General features: G+C 40.8%; 1 protein-coding gene across 1 annotated transcript in view; it reads right to left on the bottom strand.

Annotated features, from left to right (window-relative positions):
* Window positions 1-20,221, bottom strand: part of LOC146004077 (cell adhesion molecule 2-like) — a 91,938-nt gene that overhangs the window by 26,124 nt on the left and 45,593 nt on the right. Inside the window, exons 2-3 of the mRNA XM_083142703.1 lie at window positions 9,303-9,508; window positions 3,591-3,726 (exon numbers count right to left, since the gene is read on the bottom strand). Coding sequence (XP_082998829.1) covers window positions 3,591-3,726; window positions 9,303-9,508 — 342 coding nt within the window. The remainder of the gene's footprint in view (window positions 1-3,590; window positions 3,727-9,302; window positions 9,509-20,221) is intronic.

Raw genomic sequence — 20,221 nt, forward strand, 5'->3', positions numbered from 1 at the left:
ATAATTTTCCAGAGAAAGGTTCGTTGGATTTTGATTGTGTTTGTGGTTATAGTGATATTACAACGCCACGATTGATCTTAATTAAGATGAAACGACAAGAAAAGTTACAAAGATAAGGAATTACGTTTTAATTTCTTGAACATCACGTCCTGAGACCGCTCAGTGGTCGCAACATAAAGAGGGTCTCATAACTCTGCCGCGCAGACGATTGGGCAACTATCGTGACGTTGTAATCCTTTGGCTCACACCAAAAGGAACGTCGCAAGTTCGCCTGTCGTTGGGTGATCCTGGGAGCAAATCTGAGGGGTAAACGAGACGAGACCGAGATTGAGAATGTGCGGTTTGAAACACTTTATTGTGGGACGAACGGGGCATCTGGGATACAGCCAGCCTCCGTGGCAGAACGCGCTACGACGCCAAAGATTCTGGCCATGTGTGTTCTCTCATCTTCCTGATTAGATAAAAGTGGCACAAAGGCGAAGTAAAATAATATTAACAAATTAATCCACCACTGAACCAAATCCGCCACTAAATAGAATTTGGAAGCCAGAAATGAAGCAATCGAGATGAAGGGTCAGAAGAGAAATTAAACGTTCTGTGCGATCCGCATAACAAAAGATACGTCATACCCGTGCTCCATATAATAGTGGCCACCGAGGTGGCTCGAGTGCCGAACGGTGATTTTTACTATCACCGAAATAAATTTTGATGTTTGAAATATACGAGTACGTGTACACTTGACAAAACCCATAAAAAATATGGATAGAAAAGAAACTCAGAGGTGGACGCGTGGAATAAACGATTAGGGAGAGAATTAATGGGGATTTCGACGATTTGTCATGCCTCGTTATTCTGTTCTTCTGTCAAATGGTGCCGAAAATTTGTCAAATGGGAAGCGATAACAAGTACCTCCTCCTCGTTTTTTTTCTAACGCTTAACAAATCAGAATCAATCGACAGCCAACGAGCGGCGTCTGCCCGGCCCTTGACCACTGCTCGACGTTTGTCAATAATTTCCATTTGGGCGATTGGGCTACAGGGGGCGCAGAGGGTGAGATCAGGGGCGATTCCTTCATGTAGGAAGTAAGGAACTTCGTACAATTCATTTACACTTATTTCCAGTTCTCTACTTTTTAAGAGTTTAATGAGTATTATAACATTATGAGTGCAATGTAGGTTCGCTACTCAACTGTCAAAGAGTCAATCTGCTGCCCAAAGCCTGTCTTCCCCTTCGGCTAAGAGGCTGAGGAAGCTTTGGTGAAAGTTTCTTCAACCTATCTTTAATCAGGAAAAAAGTTATGACTGCATGATTGTAACAAATGTAAGAAAACAGTGTCATATATGTGTGTTTGTATATAAATGTATATATGTAATTTAAAAATTTTGAGTTGAATTCAATGTGGGGGAATTCCGCTTGGAACACACCAATATGGTCCAGGCTAAGCCTAATCTGTTTCTATCATGAACAATTTTACACCCAGCCTAACTCCTTTACTTTTTACAGGGGAGTATCGTGTCATTCTAAAGAATGATGGGATCTGAACTTGTCATTGTGCAATTAATTGCTGGGTGAGGTAAGTTACTCATCATTCATCCTCTGATGAGACCACTCGTCAATTGGCATGACGAGTTAACGCTTGGCAATGCGAAAGGTACAAAATAAAACTAAGGAACTAAACTGCAGAAAATACAGTGGTCACTCGTTGGGTTTTGTGAACCTTTGAACCTGAATCATGGCTGGGTGTTAGTATAATTACCTGTCTATCTGATGAATTAGGCTGAATAGAATATACGAAGTCCTCTGTTGGCTTCTCAATTTGTCGACCAGAACGTCGTCTCACTTCTGCCCTACTCCTCTCCTGACCACTTCTCCCTTCTTAACTTCAATCCAAAAGTCAGTCCCCTCTCAGCTTGTCTCACCTCTATATCACTAGGCCATCGAGCTCTTCCTCCATGCCGAATCGTGTTTTTTAATTGCCACCATGCAAACCGCTGACTCTATAACCAGAAGAAATTACCTGTTTCCTGAATGCTCAGGAGGTTTGCATGGCACAACACTGAGCATTGATAACATGCCTCAGAGGCTGAGACAACTGAGAAAAACAAGTGAATGCCCTGGTCAACGTGAAGCATTCAGAGAGACTTTATAAAATAAACATATAATCTTAGGGATTGATACGGTATTAAGAAACTTTTGAATCACCCCCTACGCCCCTTATATGTGACTTTGTCAACATGAGATCAAGAATTAAACACACACATATACATTATATATGTGTATGAATGTATGTATGTACGTATGTATATATATTATATATTAATATATATATATATATATATATATATATGTGTGTGGGGGGGGGGTGTTTGTGTGTAAAGGTAGGTAGGTAGGGGACCTTTGGTAATATTTTGCAGGGGCGCCAAGATTTGTAGATCCGGCTCTGCACCCTGCATATACGGCCATGTATAGCACGGTTGCTTATCCCAAATAAACAATAGCTGTACTTTGTGGAGGAGAATATATTGATTCTGAGCCACCATTTACTGCAGTGAAAGCATGTCCTTCTTACTTGTTCAACCCCATTCTCATTACTTACAAGCGAGGATCTTGCTCTATGTCTAGTCCTACGACGATTTTAAGTTCATTTCTTCCCATACCGTATTCCTCATTAAAACCAAAGCATTCGTTATTTTTCATAACTCGCAGCTTCTTCTCCGCAACTCATTTTGTCTCCGTCCTCGGGAATTTTGCCAGCGACGAGAAATGAATTAAAAGTCAGTCAGATTTTTGCTGCAGGCGGCAGTTGCCATGGTAATGGAAGAGAGGGAAAAATGATCTCCATGTTCGGTTCTGTACGTAGCAACGAGCGAAAATAACCTGTCGCTGTGTTTTGGAGGTTTTTGCGTTCCAGCAATTTGCGTCGGGGAATGTTCTGAATGCTTGAATGGCATTTCGCCACTAGACGTCTCGTTTCTGCCCCGGTTATCTCTGGAGGAAGCGAACGAAAACAAAAGTCTCTGCTGTTTCGTTTGCAGCTAGGGGCATAAAATACAATATGTTTGGTTGGAAAATATTTTTTAATGACGGAAGAAAAACTTTTGTGAACTATGGCGTTTCTCAATTTCTCATTCTTACTGCGCCCCCGAAGCTCGTTCGGCCCCGCCGCACCGCGGGGGTGTTATTTACGTCACTGCTATCTGTGCATAAAGCGGACTTAAATTAAAAATGCAAACAAACAAAATTCAATTGTCTCTTTCGGTACTTGCAGCGTTAGAGAGAATACCGTAGCACCCAGGTTTTTCGCTAAACTGTCACGACGAAATGATGTGCATCGATTTTGACTATTCAATTCTAACGTACTCACGAATATTCTGTGCATCCTAATCTTGCACCAAAGACAGTTCTGCAATAATTTTTTTAAGTACCTTTAATACCGGCATAAATTTTTACATACATGGTCGTAACCTACTTTTTTCAGAAAAAAATTAGCATAAAATTTAGGACGGTTATGCGTTGAAATACAGCATTTAAGTGTGTTGTCGCACCAAGCGATGACACTGGTAGAGAATGTGAAGGAACAAACTACTTACGGAGAACCTCCATCCTTCCCTCGCCCGCCACTGAGCTGAAGGAGGGCGCCTCTGCCGACACTTCGCACTTGTAGTTTCCCTCCGTCTGAACGGTGACGGCGCTCAGCTCCACCTGTTGGTCGTTTGAGTTGGTCACCTGCAATATGGAAAGTTCAATGCAAGCGAATCTAACCACGTCGAAAGAAAAACCGGAGCTTTTGAAGCTCGCGGTAGTCGCAAAAAAAAATTATCACTTCACTTGCAGGGCCCAGATTTTCATGACCTAAAAATTTTGTCTTTATTTCAAGGTATGACATTTAGTACGGCACAGTTCTTATTTCTGTAACGTCAGAACTGAAATTTCAAAGTGTGTGTGAAATTTAAGTAAAAAAATCTGTAAAAATCTTAACTTGAATTTTATGTACGGAACATTTTTTTTCTGAACTTCCTTCGATCCCCTTAGTATGGGGATCCACCATTCCGAAGCTCACCAAGAAAATTCATTGTTATTAATTAGGGCCTTCTCAATGACGTAGTGGCCAAGGGTGTAGTCGAGAGTATGCGGCGGTGTTCAGTCACCGCCATTGCCTTAGAGATAGGCAACACACATAACGCCTCGCATGGAAAGTGAGCTTATTATGGTGAAATACTTTTTGTTTCATATGTTCGGGAAAATAATGTCGAGAAGTTGATCTGAGGAAAATGTAACAGAAGAACGATTCACTTATGCCCTCGTTTCTGGATATGGTCAGTACAAGACTTCCTGGGACAGGCTGCAGAAATATAATACAAAACAAGGAAGACAACACCACCCTGCATTTAAAAAAAAAAAAGATCGGATGATTTTAAATCAATAAGTGATTCTGAAAGTAGTTTGAATGCTGATGACAGATATGACATAAATTGTTTCCCATCACGTCAAGATTTTCCCCTAGATCAATCAGGATATTTCTCCATGTCATTTAAATTCAATCAACCCACTACATTGTAACATTGACTTTTGGACATTTTGTGAAGGAAATTTTTATGAGGGATTTTTAAAATGTAACTTTCTTAATCAAAGTTTACAATTTTCATGTCAGTGTCTCTTGTGAAGATAAAAGTTACATTAAATGCTCACTATTCTATGTGCATTTATAGTTAAAAATTGGAGGATTTGTATTGTAGAGAACCAATAATTTACCATCATCTAAACAGAACCATCTATTGAGGAAGTGACGAAACTACACATTTTATTGTGAAATTAAGGTAGTTAATATATTGCTGTGACGTGACTAGACGTGATTGGTAAAAATCAATTTAATTTTTGGAATCATCTTGCTGAAATTATTCAGACAAGTCATCTGCGAGTCAAAACCCATGCAGGCCTGTGTAATAACACAATAGAAGCGATAGCTGATAAAAGTCAACGTATTTCTATAATAAGGGCCAAAGGATGAAGAAAGACAAATATGTTATGTGGTGTATTACGTCAGAAAATATCTGAATAAACTTTTCCCTGAGGAAAATTTAAACTAAATTGAAACCATAAACTTCATTTTTAATATCAAGGAGAGACATCTTGTGGCACAAACCGAAGCACAGTTAAGATCCAGCAGCCATTGGCTAAAACTGCACTACAGGGGTCAGCCACAGATTCGATGGCGACAGAAGAGGAACGCCAGCTCGAAAATTAAAACATCCCGCAACTACCCGTCGCAGAATTAATGTTGCGGAGTCGAAACGCCATGCTGCCATTTGATGCGGCGACGGGAGCTTTCGCCGGCAACGTTAAAATGATTAAAGGAATTGCTGAAATTTGCCCGTTCCTTCAATTTGCCAGTCGCAGGTCAATGAAATGCCTGGTTAGGGACCACCCCCTCCCCCTATTGCTCCCTTCGCCTCACGCCACAGGCGCCCATGAATTCTCCCTCGGGAAATCACAATAATGCTTCCTGCCTTTACAATGTCCCAACAATGCTCCCTTCTTTTGCATTAGCATTTATTTATGTTTCATTCGGGCCGAATGCAGTTAAGGTCGGTGTCATTTTCGTGTTCCACAGTCAGATGGGGCAGTTTATAGTCTGGTCACGTATGCAGGCCGTACGAATCCTAATTTCGACAATCCGCCTGCGTTTCTCTCGGTTCTGTGAAACACGTTTTTTTCCCTGTTTGTTTTCTCTTCTCTTTTCCCCGTTTCGGTGGCAGACTTTTCCTCTGCCTCAGTTAAAGCTCTCGGCGATCATATTCAAAGCAAGCGATGGACAAGTTTTGTTCAGACGAGAATATCGTTCAGGTGATAAAGAATATACAATGCACTATACCACAACAATTGCTACAAATTTCCAACACTGACCAGCTCATAATGCGTTTTCGTAGCACAGTTTTAAGGCCCGTTTTAGACGGAAGTATTTCCTATAACATTCTTGCTGGCATAAATGCTATGTAAATACTTCCAAAAATCTTATAGCAACAGATTGTACCTTACACGGTAGCATTTCCGTTAGCTTTTGCTATTTCAATGTACATACAAGTAACAGGTGCGGCAGTGAAACGGGCGATTTGGCAACCCTGGAAATAGCAAGTTACGTAAGGAATCAGAAAACGGGAGTCGTGCCATCTGGACAACAAAACTTTGCCATTGACACTGATATCGGTGTTCAGTCGAAATGGCGTCGTGGACCCGTGAACAACGCGGTTTTGCCGTAAAGGCGTTTTACAAAAACAACGACAGCTACGTCGCCGCGCAGCGTTTTTGTAAAACGCCTTTACGGCAAAACCGCGTTGTTCACGGGTCCACGACGCCATTTCGACTGAACACCGATATCAGTGTCAATGGCAAAGTTTTGTTGTCCAGATGGCACGACTCCCGTTTTCTGATTCCTTACGTAACTTGCTATTTCCAGGGTTGCCAAATCGCCCGTTTCACTGCCGCACCTGTTATAATATATACAATACAGCACGAAAGACACGTCCGAGTTACACCATCTGTGGTTAGTGCGCGGTGTTTACGATTGAAACAACTGATTTATTCTTCCATACGTGTACAGGAAACGCTACAAAGCATGTATTTAAGCAGCGCCATTGATTTGTACCTAAACCATTCAATAGGAGACCTTATTCTATCGGTCGAATAGTTATCGGCTTTTAAAAATGTGAAGTGATACATTGTTTACCTATCACGCGGCCGCCATTACATCTGCATTCGTGACCTAGAGGTCGCTTCCGATTGGTTATGCTACAAAAAATGTTACGGAAACAGGACGGATCGTATCCTTGAGAAATGCCATGAAATATGCCATGGCATCTGAAATGCCATAACATTTCTCGCTTTACACGGTAGCTTTTTGGTCATGGCATAAATGTTAAGAAAAATGCTAAGGAAAATTCTTTCGTCTAAAGCCTTAGGTGCTTATACAGTGTGGAGAATGCGAGACGGAAAATAATTGTATTTATGGTCTACTGTCATTTCAGTGCGTATAAACTGCTTTTGATTTTAACCCTCACCTATATTCACCTACTCCTTATTAAATATTTATCCGTTCTTTTTAATGGCGAAGTTAAGGCATATTTTTGCTTCCACTCGCGTCCCTTCGTCGATTTCATCATATCATCACTCATCCTCATCTTCGCGATTAGCCAAAAGTGGTAGAAAAACGAAGTAAACGAAACTAAATCTATCAATCAACTATCCCTCCACTCAAGAGCATTTTTCTTCTTTAGTTGTTTCTAACATGAATATTTCACATTTAATAAAACATTCCAATAAAGAGAAATATAAGTTCTACATAAACAAGCACACGCATTACAGACAAAAAATAAGGCAGACGAACACACATACGCTTATAAATACTAGCAACATTACCATCACCATGTTTACTATCTTTATTTTTGACGCAATGAGAGCTTCATGGGTTGAGAGAAACGCCAAAAAAGCTAGTAACGCCCTCTGCATATTTAAAAATCCAGTCCATAGAAACAAGAATTGGTGGATATGGGCAGCAAAATACAGGGTTCCCGGTCGCCATGACGCCTGAAAAATTTCACCTGACTACTGAATTTTTAAATTCAGTTCTAATTTATTTTTTAATGTGTGTGTGTTTTCTGTATGAATGTAGGATCTATCATTAAATCAGAATAATATTCTGCCATTATAAATTTTTGCGCTGTTGCTAACCGAATTTTCAAATCTGCAGCGATATGGAAGAGACGACCATAGATTTAGTTATTCATGCTGTTACCAGTTGAGGCGTCCTTACGAAGGCCGATCCGGCGCAAGAATTAATTACTTTTAATCCAATAATGTGTACTCCTCCGTGGCCGCGCGGTCTAAAGCGCTACGTCACCCCATTACCGATTGAAGATGTCCGCACCTAGGGAGGATTGTGGGAGGGAGACTGGCAGTCGGGAGATCGGCCTAGGCCCTTACAGGGCTGTTGCACATGGGTTATGTTATTGTTAATACTGTATTAATAAATGATATGTTCTAAGATCACATTTCGTAGCTTATCTTCATGCTGAGAAAAAGGGGCCTGAATTATTCTTAGTTTTGTCTACCGCTGCTCATTGGCAATTTGCCGAGTAATACTTGCGCATCCCACTTAGCGGCGCGCGGTGACATATTTGGTTGGGTGGAGATGCAGAAAAGTTAAGAAAATAAAAAAATCATTGTATCTACGAGCTAAGATTTACTCAGTGATTTATGTAGAGTTTTCCATTTGAGACTGCGTAGGGAATGTAAAAGTAAATTCATAGTGAAAATGATTATAAAGTGAGCTTTCGTGAAAACTTTTAGGGAGCTGTTGAAGAAAATCCTGAAAGAGAGATAACTTTACCTGAACACTATTTCCTTAACTTTTATATCCCGTCTGCAATCATTGGCTACTTGAGTGTGCTGGCGCAGTTGCTCATTTATTGGAACATCAAACATCTTTAACGCAACCGACGAACGCAGGTGATCAAGGGAAGTTTCAAGTTTTGACACCGATTTCCAAAAATAGCCAATGTTTGCAAATCCATCCTGGCAGCAGCAGTTGTTTCCTTAGAAAATAGAAAGGTTTTTGAAACTCTGTGTTTCTCCAGAACCACTCGAACTTTGCACATGCCTTTTTCCTTGTGCCACAATTGAGGCATATCGAGAATGATTTCCTTTGAAGCTCTGCAATTACGTCCACTTCACCTTCCACTTGGCACTCCCCTCCCCCCACGCAAAGACACGCGCGCGTACAGGCAAACACCCAAGAACGGGTTCGCACCTCCACAAAATATTAACTTTTAACATCGCAAAGTATTTGCAAAAGAATGCTTGAGATGAAGTGCGGGGGGTTCTAGCAACTTGATTACTTTATACAGTGTCACAAGGGCGTGGCAGTGACGTCATCTAGAGAGGTGCTTCAAAGAGGGAGTTTAATGGTATTGTGGATATATCATGCACGTGCATTAAGATCGATATCCACTAAGTCACAGTAATCTATCTGCGACAGGCTACGTGATCGACGAGTGATTTCGGTGGTTATAGGGCCTTCGATCGATTAGTTGATTTAACGTAGCATTTCTGCCACTTTCGGCTAATCGCGACGAGGGAGATGAATGGTGATAAGGTGGAGCGGACGAAGGGACATTCACAAACACACGGACGACGCAAGAAAAGCCCCACAGACCGTGCGCCATCGTGGAGGTGTAAGATTGCATGGCAGCCCTCTGTTCAAATATGCATGTGATGTGTGTACCTCACTCAGAAATGCTCGTGCTTACCTTAACCGTGACTCCTTCGATGTTGAATGTCTTGTAGGGCGGATTGTAGCGAGCGATGTACCTGTAGAATTCCTCGTTGTCCTTATACCACTTGACGGCGTACAGCTTGTCCTGGTCCAGGTCGAAGCGACACTTCAGAGCCACGTCCTGCCCGGTTGGAACCTGGTTGGGTATCACCACCTCCACCATCCTCAGGCTGCTGGTCCCTAGGAAATAGACGTGCATACGAGGAATCAGTGCTTGCATTATTAGGTCATTGAATTTCATGTTCTATATAAAGAAGTGTAAGAATTTTGGTGACAAGACTCGAAATATTTGAATAAGAATGTGAATGGTAAAGCCCTATTGTAAGGCTTTCTTCTCACAGAAACTGATACCTATACTCTGTCCCAACTGTCTCTGGAGCAAGCGAACGAAAACAAGTCTCCACAATGAACACGTGAGATGGAATGGGATTGCGTGGAGGGGGAAAAGCGACTGCAGTTACCAGTCTTCTCGGCAGCGTGTACTGCTTCGCTCTGCCCACTCGATTGCCCCCTTTCTCTGCCGCTATGCGCAGCTTTGCTCCAGAGATAACTGGGACAGAGTATAGGGACAGATTTTTAAATAAAAACATTGTTTTTCTGTTGCTTCGAAAATCGGCCATATTCGTTAGGAGTGCCGAAGATATGGTTGCAATGTAATGTCCGAAATGATATTTCACATAAAAATAAAAATTCATAATTTTCCTTTAGAACATAAAACACCTATTTTTAAGGAAAGAATATAAACTGTACATATTTTAGACATTCCAGACAAAATAAAGTATCGAAATTCTCTGTGTGAACGCATATTTTATAGTTAATGCATACAATAGACGAAAACACACAGTAAAAAAAAGGTGCTCCCCTGTGCTTTGCACCACGCCATGAAGGCAAGTAGTGGGTGTTTGGTTAGGGCCCCACACGGCCGAAGGTGGGGGTGATGTGATCAGCACCACTGCGCCTTTACCCCAAGAGTTTCTTCCCGGTAGATACCCACTTTATACGACGCTGGTTGGACACCGGAGCCGCTCGAACAGGTGGAACAATTCCGGTTCTCTCCGCTGGGAATCGAACCCGGGTGTCTCGCGTGCTAGTCAAACACACGATAAATTAGAAAATTACTATCCTATTTGGAACTCCAAAACAAATAATTTTCAAGCAAATATGCCTGTGTTGTGAATGAGTTTGACAAAAGTAACGTCCATTGCGATAGTTTGTTTCATTGAAAGATGGATGTTTATAGATATCCAATGTTTTTGGGTGACGGGATAGAAAAGAGAACTTCCGTGCAACTGCTTTACAAAGCAACGAAGGACGTTAGTGCAGTTGAGAGAAAATTGAACTAAGGTTCTGGAGAGTGAACGTGTACGTGATATTGATTGCGTTTGTTTGGATTGTTGTTTGAAGTCCACTTTATGCGCAGTAAGGCTAATCGGGACTGGACCTACTGTTTAAAGTGGGATCCGAACCACCGTGCAATATGCCCCCGCCGGTAAGCGAACTCGGTGCCCGTCGATTACAAGGCGACGTCGTTACCACTACGCCATCGTGGAGGCCTCTATTGAAGGTGTAAGAATGCGTGACAGTCCTCTCTTCAAATATGCACGTCTGAATACATGTGATGCGGAAAAGGTCGTTTTCGCAATGCAAGACGTTGTTCGCAGGTAATCGACGACGTGCATTGTCAATGGACAATTTGGAAATGCGCTTTGTTGTTGGTTGCATAATGCAGTGGTTCCCAACCTTTTACAGTCCGGGATCCACCTTGAAGGATATTACACTTCATGGGACCCATAAGCATTGGCGCCGGCAGAATTACTTGTAGGGGCGTTCCCCCAGTTTATAATCATATTTTTGCTAACATTTAAGAAGCCCTCTTTTACGCTTGCTTAAACAAATTACACATACTTGATTCTAGAAAAGTAAATATGTAATTTAAAAGACTAATTTACTCTAGTCTAACATATAATTAAGCACACATGCCGAAATTATGTGACTACAGACAGTGCAATGGTAGAGCGCGAATAACAGAAGTGTGGACTTTAGACTACGTACAACAAGGGTTGAATTTCAATTGTTATATCTTAGAAATTTAATGATGCGTTCACTGGTTTCAAATACTTAAAGTACGGGGATCGTTACTGTGAACGCTTTGGGGTCAGATGGTAGAGCTAGGTTACGTTTATGGTCCCCATACAATCTCTCTGACAGGCTTCTGGCAGGAAGAGGAATGATGTCAAGGGATGTAGACGACGTACATCTTATCTCTCGGCCAAGCGGTTGAGTGTGGACGTCAGGCGACAGAGCACGGAGTCCTCAGTTCGACGGCCCACGGCCTTCTTGCCCGTGGCTTGGCGACGAAGCACACGCTGGTCTTCAAGAATCGGCCCTAGAAAAGGCGCCGGGACGATGGTCTGACCGACCGCGACGTGGTTGCAGGCCGTGGTACTGAGGTTAGTCAACTCGCGAACGTACTGGGGTTGCCTTAGGCGAAAGCTTCGTCTCGGTTTCCCGAGTCGGCCTGAGACCTGAAAGGTGTCGAGGTCTTCGCCTGGTAGCTGGTATCCTTCTGGTGGTCCTTGAATTATGAGCCTTGACCGAGCCTCGAATTCTGGTGCTTAGCTCTGTTAAGCTGCTGGCAAATACTTCCTAGCTGCTTGGACAGCACTTCCGTATTTGCCAGCAGATGACGGGCTTGAACCCGGTAGTGTCGAAGAATGCCGTGTCTCCTGACGTCATGTGTTTCCGCTATTTGTGGAATGTTACCTTGTGTTTGTAAATTGTCGCTTGACCGAGCACTAATGTCTGGCGAGAGATTTTGCCTTTTTTACAGAGTCTCCCTTGAATCGTTCCACATTAAATGTAATAGGTTTTTAAGGCACAGAAAATTTCGAGCCCACCAAACGCCTCATAGGGTGAGAAAGGAAGGTCTAAGGCCCTGCCTTCACTTGTGAGTATCCAGTTATTTGTTTGACAGTTTTTGAATGAAAATATTTTTTTTACTTTTAGCCACATATTCTCCGCTGTCTTTTTAGCACCTAAAAAATCCACTCTCTACTGGTAACATGCAATATACCCATGATATTATACATCTCATGTTGCAATAAATGTCTGCAGGGCGTATGAATCCGCCGTTGTCATGTTGAAAACAGCCAGAACCGCAACCAAACGACACCGGAAGAAGAAGGAGACAATTCGAAACTAAAAAAGTAACCGACGTCGCCTTCCGAGATGAAAACAGAGGCCAGCTCATCATTTTTCTCTCTTTCCAAACCCACGGAATGGGTTCTCCACAGGAATACCAAGTGTCGGGCGGTCCTGGCCGTCTGCCAGTGGACACCCCTTGCGGAGACCAATTGAAATACGAGTCCATTCTTGACCCAGAGCTCTCCGCACCAGGGTTCTTGAATTACGCACCCTTTAAGAAGTGTCAGCGCTTTCTCGTCCCATTTCTCTCTCGAGCTAAGATTGGGGCGACAGTATGTTGAGCGCTGAATTGTGATCCTGTTATGTACGAGGAGTGGCCGGGAAGTAACGACTCGGAGACGAAAGGTGAGTGGGGAGCAGTAATTTATCCACTCACCCCCCTGACACTCCCTCCAAAATTTCTTCAACGTCCCCTTTATTTTCGTAAAGTCCCAATTCATTGTCATTTTGTCTCTAAATTTATCCTTACACATCCCGAAATACGAACTAACACCCCCAGATCAGGCCCGAAGCCTGAATATTATTTCCGGGTGGCTCATCCCTTATCAGCAGCCGTCAGCTAAGGGCGAAAAAAGAGTGGGGGGGGGGGTAGAAGCCCTGAAGGTAAATTTCTTATTATGCAAGATGTTTAATCCTGCTGAGGAAATAAAATTAATTACCACTATACACTAGTTCCAACAAAACATTTGTGGGATTTTCGAGGGGGCATCATCCCCCAGAGACCATCACCTGACTACGCGCCTGCCCAGATGGAAAATTCTGCGGTTTCCCACTCGATTTGGACTTGGCACGAGATCGAATCTCGATCGAAGCATTAATAAATGACAAGAAAGGATGGAACAGGAAGCAACACATCTCTAATTAATTAACTCTCTAGCATTCTTAAACCCGAAGGTTTATGGCTGCAGCAACACAAGCCTTCCATCAATCAAATCTTTTCCATCCTTATCGATTTCCTTTAGGTCCATCTCAACGTTATCCCTCCATCTTCGTCTTGGCCTTCCTCTGCAGGAAACAACACATCACGCGGATGTTTATCCTAGACATGTTTCCAGAACTTTGCCAGCTGAAAATAAAGGAGTAGTGTGTTTTCAGTCCACTTGAGCAAACATTACATTTCTGGTTGTCAGCGTACAATCTTCTAGCTTTATACGTGTCGTGACATTTGGTACACTACTCCATTCCTCTCCGCATACAACTCAACTTTGGTACGCCTTGTTTATTTTTCCATGTACATGTTTCATTTGTTTCTTATTTTTGCAGTAATATGTTTGATTTATTTGTTGGCTTTAATATTGTAGTTACTGTTTTTATTAAATTAGTAATTTTGGCTGTATGTTGATTAAACGCAATTCTGGAAGCGGTAGAGAAAAATAGAAGTGTCCAATCTTATGCTGAATCCGTTGTCAGGACAACAGAATTAAAAAAGGCTGAACGTTGTTGGAGTTGCGTGAGGTGATGCAAAATCTGTAAAATACACTGTAAAACGAAAAGGCGCAGCTTATTGTATTATGCTTGCACAAGTAAGTACATATAGTGTTTAGATTGCAGCGAATGTTTAAAGTGATTGATTTTAATAAACGTTGTATGTACAACAGCAAGAAGTTAGGGTAATAATTTACAATATAGAGAGTATCTCCAATTTCGTTAATATTTGGTATACTAACTAATTTTGACCTTCCAATCACGAATCCGTTGTTAAAATGCGGGGGTCACGTGTAGAAATTGTACATTTTGCATGCACGGGTAGTCCCACGAACCATGCACGGGTAACCTCACAAACCATTCACGGATAGCCCCACAAACCATTCACGGATAGCCCCACAAACCATTCACGGATAGCCCCACGAACCATTTCCGGTAAGGTTAGGTTAGGTTAGGCAAGCTTAGTTAAAATTTTGTTCGTAAAACAAAGCGATACAGCTCTAAAAAAAATATTCCACTTACATTGGCTTTTTTCCCGATTTGCACACGTGACCCCCGCATTTTAACAACAGATTCGTGATTAGAAGGCCAAAATTAGTTAGTATACCAACAATTAACGAAATTGAAGATACTCTCTATCAAGATAGCTTAATATATAAGATAGTGCCATCCGAAAATTGCCGATCATGCACGAGCGCGTGACGTCATATGGGAGGCTCGGTGTCCCTTCGGTTATGCTCGGTGCCCCTTCGGGTATGTTCGTTCGGGGCTTGGCCGAAGCAAAAAGCCGCTATCATATCTATGCGAGATTCAGAGAGGGAAAGTGTTTCATTACTTTGAGGGGAAATATTAATTATCATACTTCGGGATGGTATTGAGGTATTCCTTTAATGATTAGTAACATAATTAAAACATGCTACTTTTAAAAGAGGGAAGATTGCACATGCAAACGTATTGTAAAAACTCATGTTTCTGAAACCTGAGCGATATATTACAAAGAAGGATGTCCGTGTTCTCATTAGCATTTCAGATTTCATCATTTCATAAATCGTATTATGATTTTAATAAAAAACGTTGCATGCTAAAGAAGAATAGCATAGTGAAAGAGTTACAAAGAAATAATTGATTGACAGATTTGGCTTATTTTTGCTTTTCTGTCTTTTTTTTAAATATGAAAGAAAAACCCATAAGCGGTAGTTCCTCCCCCCCCCCCCCGTGGTTCTCTTTCTTTGTTTCGACAAGCCGGCCTTTTTGGCGTAGTGGTTAGCACATCGCGCTTCAACGCCAGAGGTCCGGGTTCGAATACTGGCCTGGGCATGGATGTTTGTGAGTGTTCATTCATCAATTTCATCATTTCATCACTCACATTTAACTTCGCAAATTAGCCAAAAGTGGCACAAGAAGCGAAGTAAAATAAAGCAAATCAATCAATCAATCTTCGTTTCAACATATACTATCACATTTACTAAATTCTCAATTTTCTCATTAAGGACAAATCAATGTCTTACCCGATTGGATTCGAACCCGGGACCCCTGGCGTCGTAGTGCGCTGTTCTAACAACTCCCCCACTGAGATCGACAAAGGCCTCCGAGGTACTACGCAAGGTTATTAGAAGTATAGGTTGGGCCAATCCGTTGTTTACTCGTGATGACGAAACGACGGTAAGAAGTGAATGTATCAATGAAATGAATTCCAAATCTATGCGCTAGTGTTGCACTATGCAGATAGGAAAACCATACCAGAAACTGAACACACGAAATCGAGTACACAAATGAGCATTTCCACCCATTTACATTTTGTGGCTTTAGACAAATTGAAAATAAATATCGAGAGGTACTTATTGTTATGCGGGACAGAATATTATTTATCGGAACGGAATTTTTTTTTTAAATCCCGTCATTCGGGACGGGAAATATTCGCAATTTCTGGACTAGTCGGGAAATTTTCCGACGCTCTGGAAATTTCAAATTCTACACGTCATTTTCACCTTAAGTGATTGTCTTTGCATTTCTGGAATGAAAACTAACAATTTCCGATAAGTTCCAGGCACTTGCAATGTAGAAAAGAAAAGAATCAATACCGTTTTGAAATGACCATTCGGAATTTCCCGACTGCTCGGGATCCAGAAAAGTAGGGAAGTCATTTGCTGAAGTCGGGATCGGGACAGAATTTTTCTTTCCGATCCCGGTCCCGACTTTTCTAGATACCGCACACCACTTGTTATTATTATTTATTACAAGATACATCTTCCAAGTACGTTGAACATAATGTACTGTGTATACCAGAAAAGACAAGTTCAAATGAGCATTTATGTACACTATATTTACACTAGGCTATGCACTTGTATTTTTTTCTTCAGTGCACAACATGTTTCCGCGAATATATCAAAGTCTACCTAACATGAAATGTAATATTGTACAACTTTGCTTTCACGCAAACTTGTCATAAAGTAATATTTCATTCTCACAGGCAGTGGCGTGCCCAAGCGGGAGTTGTTGGGGGTTATAACCCTTCCCGATGGCCCAGTATTCCTAAAAAGAAAGAACGTCAAATGTAGGAAAAGATGGCAAAATGAGGGATGACTACCAAAAATAGTGTAGGTAACCCCTCCCTTTCGAAAATCCTGGGAACGCCACTGCAGTCTCAGGTCAACATGCAAGGGCAGATTTTTTCCACCTTTCGATGTGTAGTCTTTAATTTCTGCAGTAGAAACCAAGTGTGGCTTCTTACGGATGTGTAAAATGATTAATACAACTTTCGTGTCGGTATTTTATAAGCACAAAATATACACGAAGTTTTGTTCAAAGCTAAGTTGCGTTACTGCGAAACCGTAATTAGATTTTGATCAGCTCTAGGAGTTTAGCTTAATGGTTTAATTTTTGCTTTGTAACTTGGCCATAAAGCAGAATTGAGTTGCAGAAGTCTTGTATTTTTTAATATCGCTTATACGTTCTATGAAATAAATGTTAATGTGTCTGTAATGGTCTTACATAGTAGTATACATTTTTTAAAGAATACTTCAGTGAATTGAACACGTTGCCACAAATATTTAAAATACTATTACTAATTTGTATAATACATTTTAAACTTCTGCTCTATAGAATCCTTCAAAATGTCACCAGTATTTTTTTCATATAATCAAAAGAACATCACGTTATGAATCTCCTGCATGTGATTGCAGAGTAATCAAACAAACGCCAAATTATCTATTCTTCCATTGCACGTTAAGGAACAAACACAGACACGCCCTTTTTAACAGACTACACAGAGCCAAGATACCATTTCCTGTATCATACACTCCCTGTTATCGTCTCTCCCCCCCCCCCCTCGTGGTTTAAAAGTTATCATAACAATATATAAATCTCTTTTGTGACCTACACTGAACTCATGTTAAAGTTTCATTGACATGTGAAAGCGGAAATTTAGAGATCCTTCTTCTTACGATTTCTAAACAACCGAAGAGTGTGGTGAACGTGAAACTACTTATTGTTGGCAACAACTATATTTATTATACAAATTGTCTCTAATCAAAAACCCTATTACATCACAGGAAGTGATTTTAAGGCAATTCAGTAGTCACTTTAAAACCACTGAGTGTCACATGGTGGGAAAGCAGATTCGATGCCTTAACTTTGTTGAGATGTCAAATGGGAGAGGTCTAGGATGCGCTCCTTCAAATAATTGGCGACAATAAAACTGTCCAAATGGTCGCACATGAGGCTCGGTGTATTGCAAACTAGTTGTATGGCTTCACATTTCTTTGCTCACTAGTTATATGGAACGTATGACTTCTTATTCCACGTTTTGAAAAAAGCAGGAGTGATGAAAATTTCAAAGTTTCTTAGACGCCACTTGGCAGCCTGGTAGGACTTCCCTCCCTCCACTCGTGGAGGCGTCGGGGGGGGGGGCGACCTTTGAGTCCAGATTGATGAATTGGCATCGAATTTAGATATAGATGATCCAAAGATAGGCAACACTGTACAGGACCGAAATCGAAAGGAGAAGCAGTTTCAGTATGATGAAACTGTTGAAGATCCACTAAAGCGGTACAAAGTTGATTTTTATTACCAGGCCGTAGACGATTATTTTAGCTCTAAGAGAAAGGTTTTAGCAGCTTAAACATCATAGTGAATTTTCCATTTCTTTTATGATATTAGTAAGCTTAAAGACATGCAATCTTATCTTTGTTTGAAAATTGTAGAAAACTCCCGGAATGTTAACACATGAAAGCTACTGAATTAAAAGATGAACGAAAAGCGTTTTTGGCTATAAGAAAACAATTACACGAAAGGAGACCTTAAACTGATAAATAGTCATGATTTTGCACCTAATGTGAGTGTAGAACTTCGGATTTATTAACTTTGTGGGTAAACGTGGCAAGTGGCGAACAAAGTTCTTCTTGGAAATTAAGGCTAATAAAAATACTATCTCCTATCAATCATGTCTGAAACACCCTTGTTTCTATTTTATGCAAGATAGCTTTATACGAAGAAGAATATTAAATGCAAAGGTAAAGTTCCCTGTGCACATAGCACCATGTCATGAAGGCACGTTTAGGGGATGTGGGGGTAGGCCCGCACACATTCTCGATCTCAGCCATTTTAGAGGTGATATTATGACGACGGGAAGTAATAAGAATCAGTTTCCTTGACTTACTCTTTATTCAATACGAATACGTAATTGCAGGTATTACACCCCGTACAAACGTCAAGGCACTGCTCGATTCCCAGTCCGACGTCAAGCGATCTGCCGTTTCAACTACTAGCACCGCCCCCCTTTCCACCTCGCTCGAGCCACGAGGCATGAGGAGCTCTGAGGTAGTCTACCACGTCACAGCGACGATCCTACCTCAATACACTCGAGTACAAAATTAATCAAATAATACAACTGTCATAACTCCCCTCTCTTGGGAGAAAAATTTCCTTCAAGTGAAATTTTTACAAAATAAAATACCCATTTATAATTTACACATCGTTATGTTATCTACACTCATACTTTGTGTACTTACAGTTAAACTGGTATACATCATGATCAAATATACTGGATATAATCAATACAACAACATTTATGTTAAAGAAAATATAAAAATAGCAAATAAATATAAATAATTTGAAGCAAAATCTAAATCTTTCTTTGATCTACCCAAAACAAATGTTTGTACAATTTTGGATTTAGTTTTTCCAATTGGCTTAAATAACAACTTCTCTTTTCAATGGTACAATTCCAGATTTTTAGATTATCACTGTGATGGTTACCACTGATATTGCCAGTTTTCAAATCTATTACAATGTATACATTAGTTGCTTGTTTGTCAATTACCATATACGGGCCTTCATAGACCTCACAGTACTTTTTAGTGCGATTTTCTAGGAGGCTGCTAAGATAATGTGTTTTTACAAATACCAGGTCTTTTATTTTAACTTCATGTCTATTTTATTGTTGTAAGTTGTACTTGTCATTTTTTTTCTTCCTTGCTTGGAAACCTTTTACAAAAGCCATGTATAGTTTGTCTTTCCACAGAGAAATTTCATTAGGCGGTAAATTAAAATGATTCAAAATACATGAGTTAAGATCTCTGTTTAGTTGTAACTCTGAGGGAGCAAATCCTAGCTGTGTGTGTACACTATCATTTAATAAGCTTACCACTACATCTATATATTTCGGCCACTCTTTGTGTTTGTTTTTACAAAAAACACGCATAAGCCGGTTGAGTTCGGAATGAATTCTCTCAACTAAATTAGAACTAGGGTGATATATTGGGGTATACGCCAATTTTATACCTAAGCTTGTTAAAGTGTCCACATATTTGTTAGAATGAAACACCGTGGCGTTATCACTAACCAACCTGTGTGGAATGCCAAAATGCCTGACATATCCTTCTAGCAAGGCTTTTACAATACTGTTGGCTGTACTTGACCTCATTGGATAAGCGAACAGATATTTAGTGTTAGCATCTTGTAAGGTTAGAAGAAACCTTTCTCCTTGCGAACCTTTAATTAATGGTCCTTGTATATCCAAAAACAAAATAGTTTCACCTTGGTTACAATGTTGTTGGAATATGCCCTTGGGCGGATGTCTACTCGGCTTCGTTCTCATACATAGTTCACAATCTTTGATATAACTCAGAATACCTTTTCTCATACCAGGCCAAAAGTACAGTTTCCTAACTCTTTTGAGTACTTTTTCACAACCAAAGTGGCCCATATTGTCATGATAATTCCTCAGTATTACAGAAACTAAAGATTGAGGTATACATATTTTCC

The sequence above is a fragment of the Lepisma saccharinum genome, chromosome 21 (assembly GCF_977018435.1).
Source record: "Lepisma saccharinum chromosome 21, izLepSacc3.1, whole genome shotgun sequence".
Classification (NCBI taxonomy): domain Eukaryota; kingdom Metazoa; phylum Arthropoda; class Insecta; order Zygentoma; family Lepismatidae; genus Lepisma; species Lepisma saccharinum.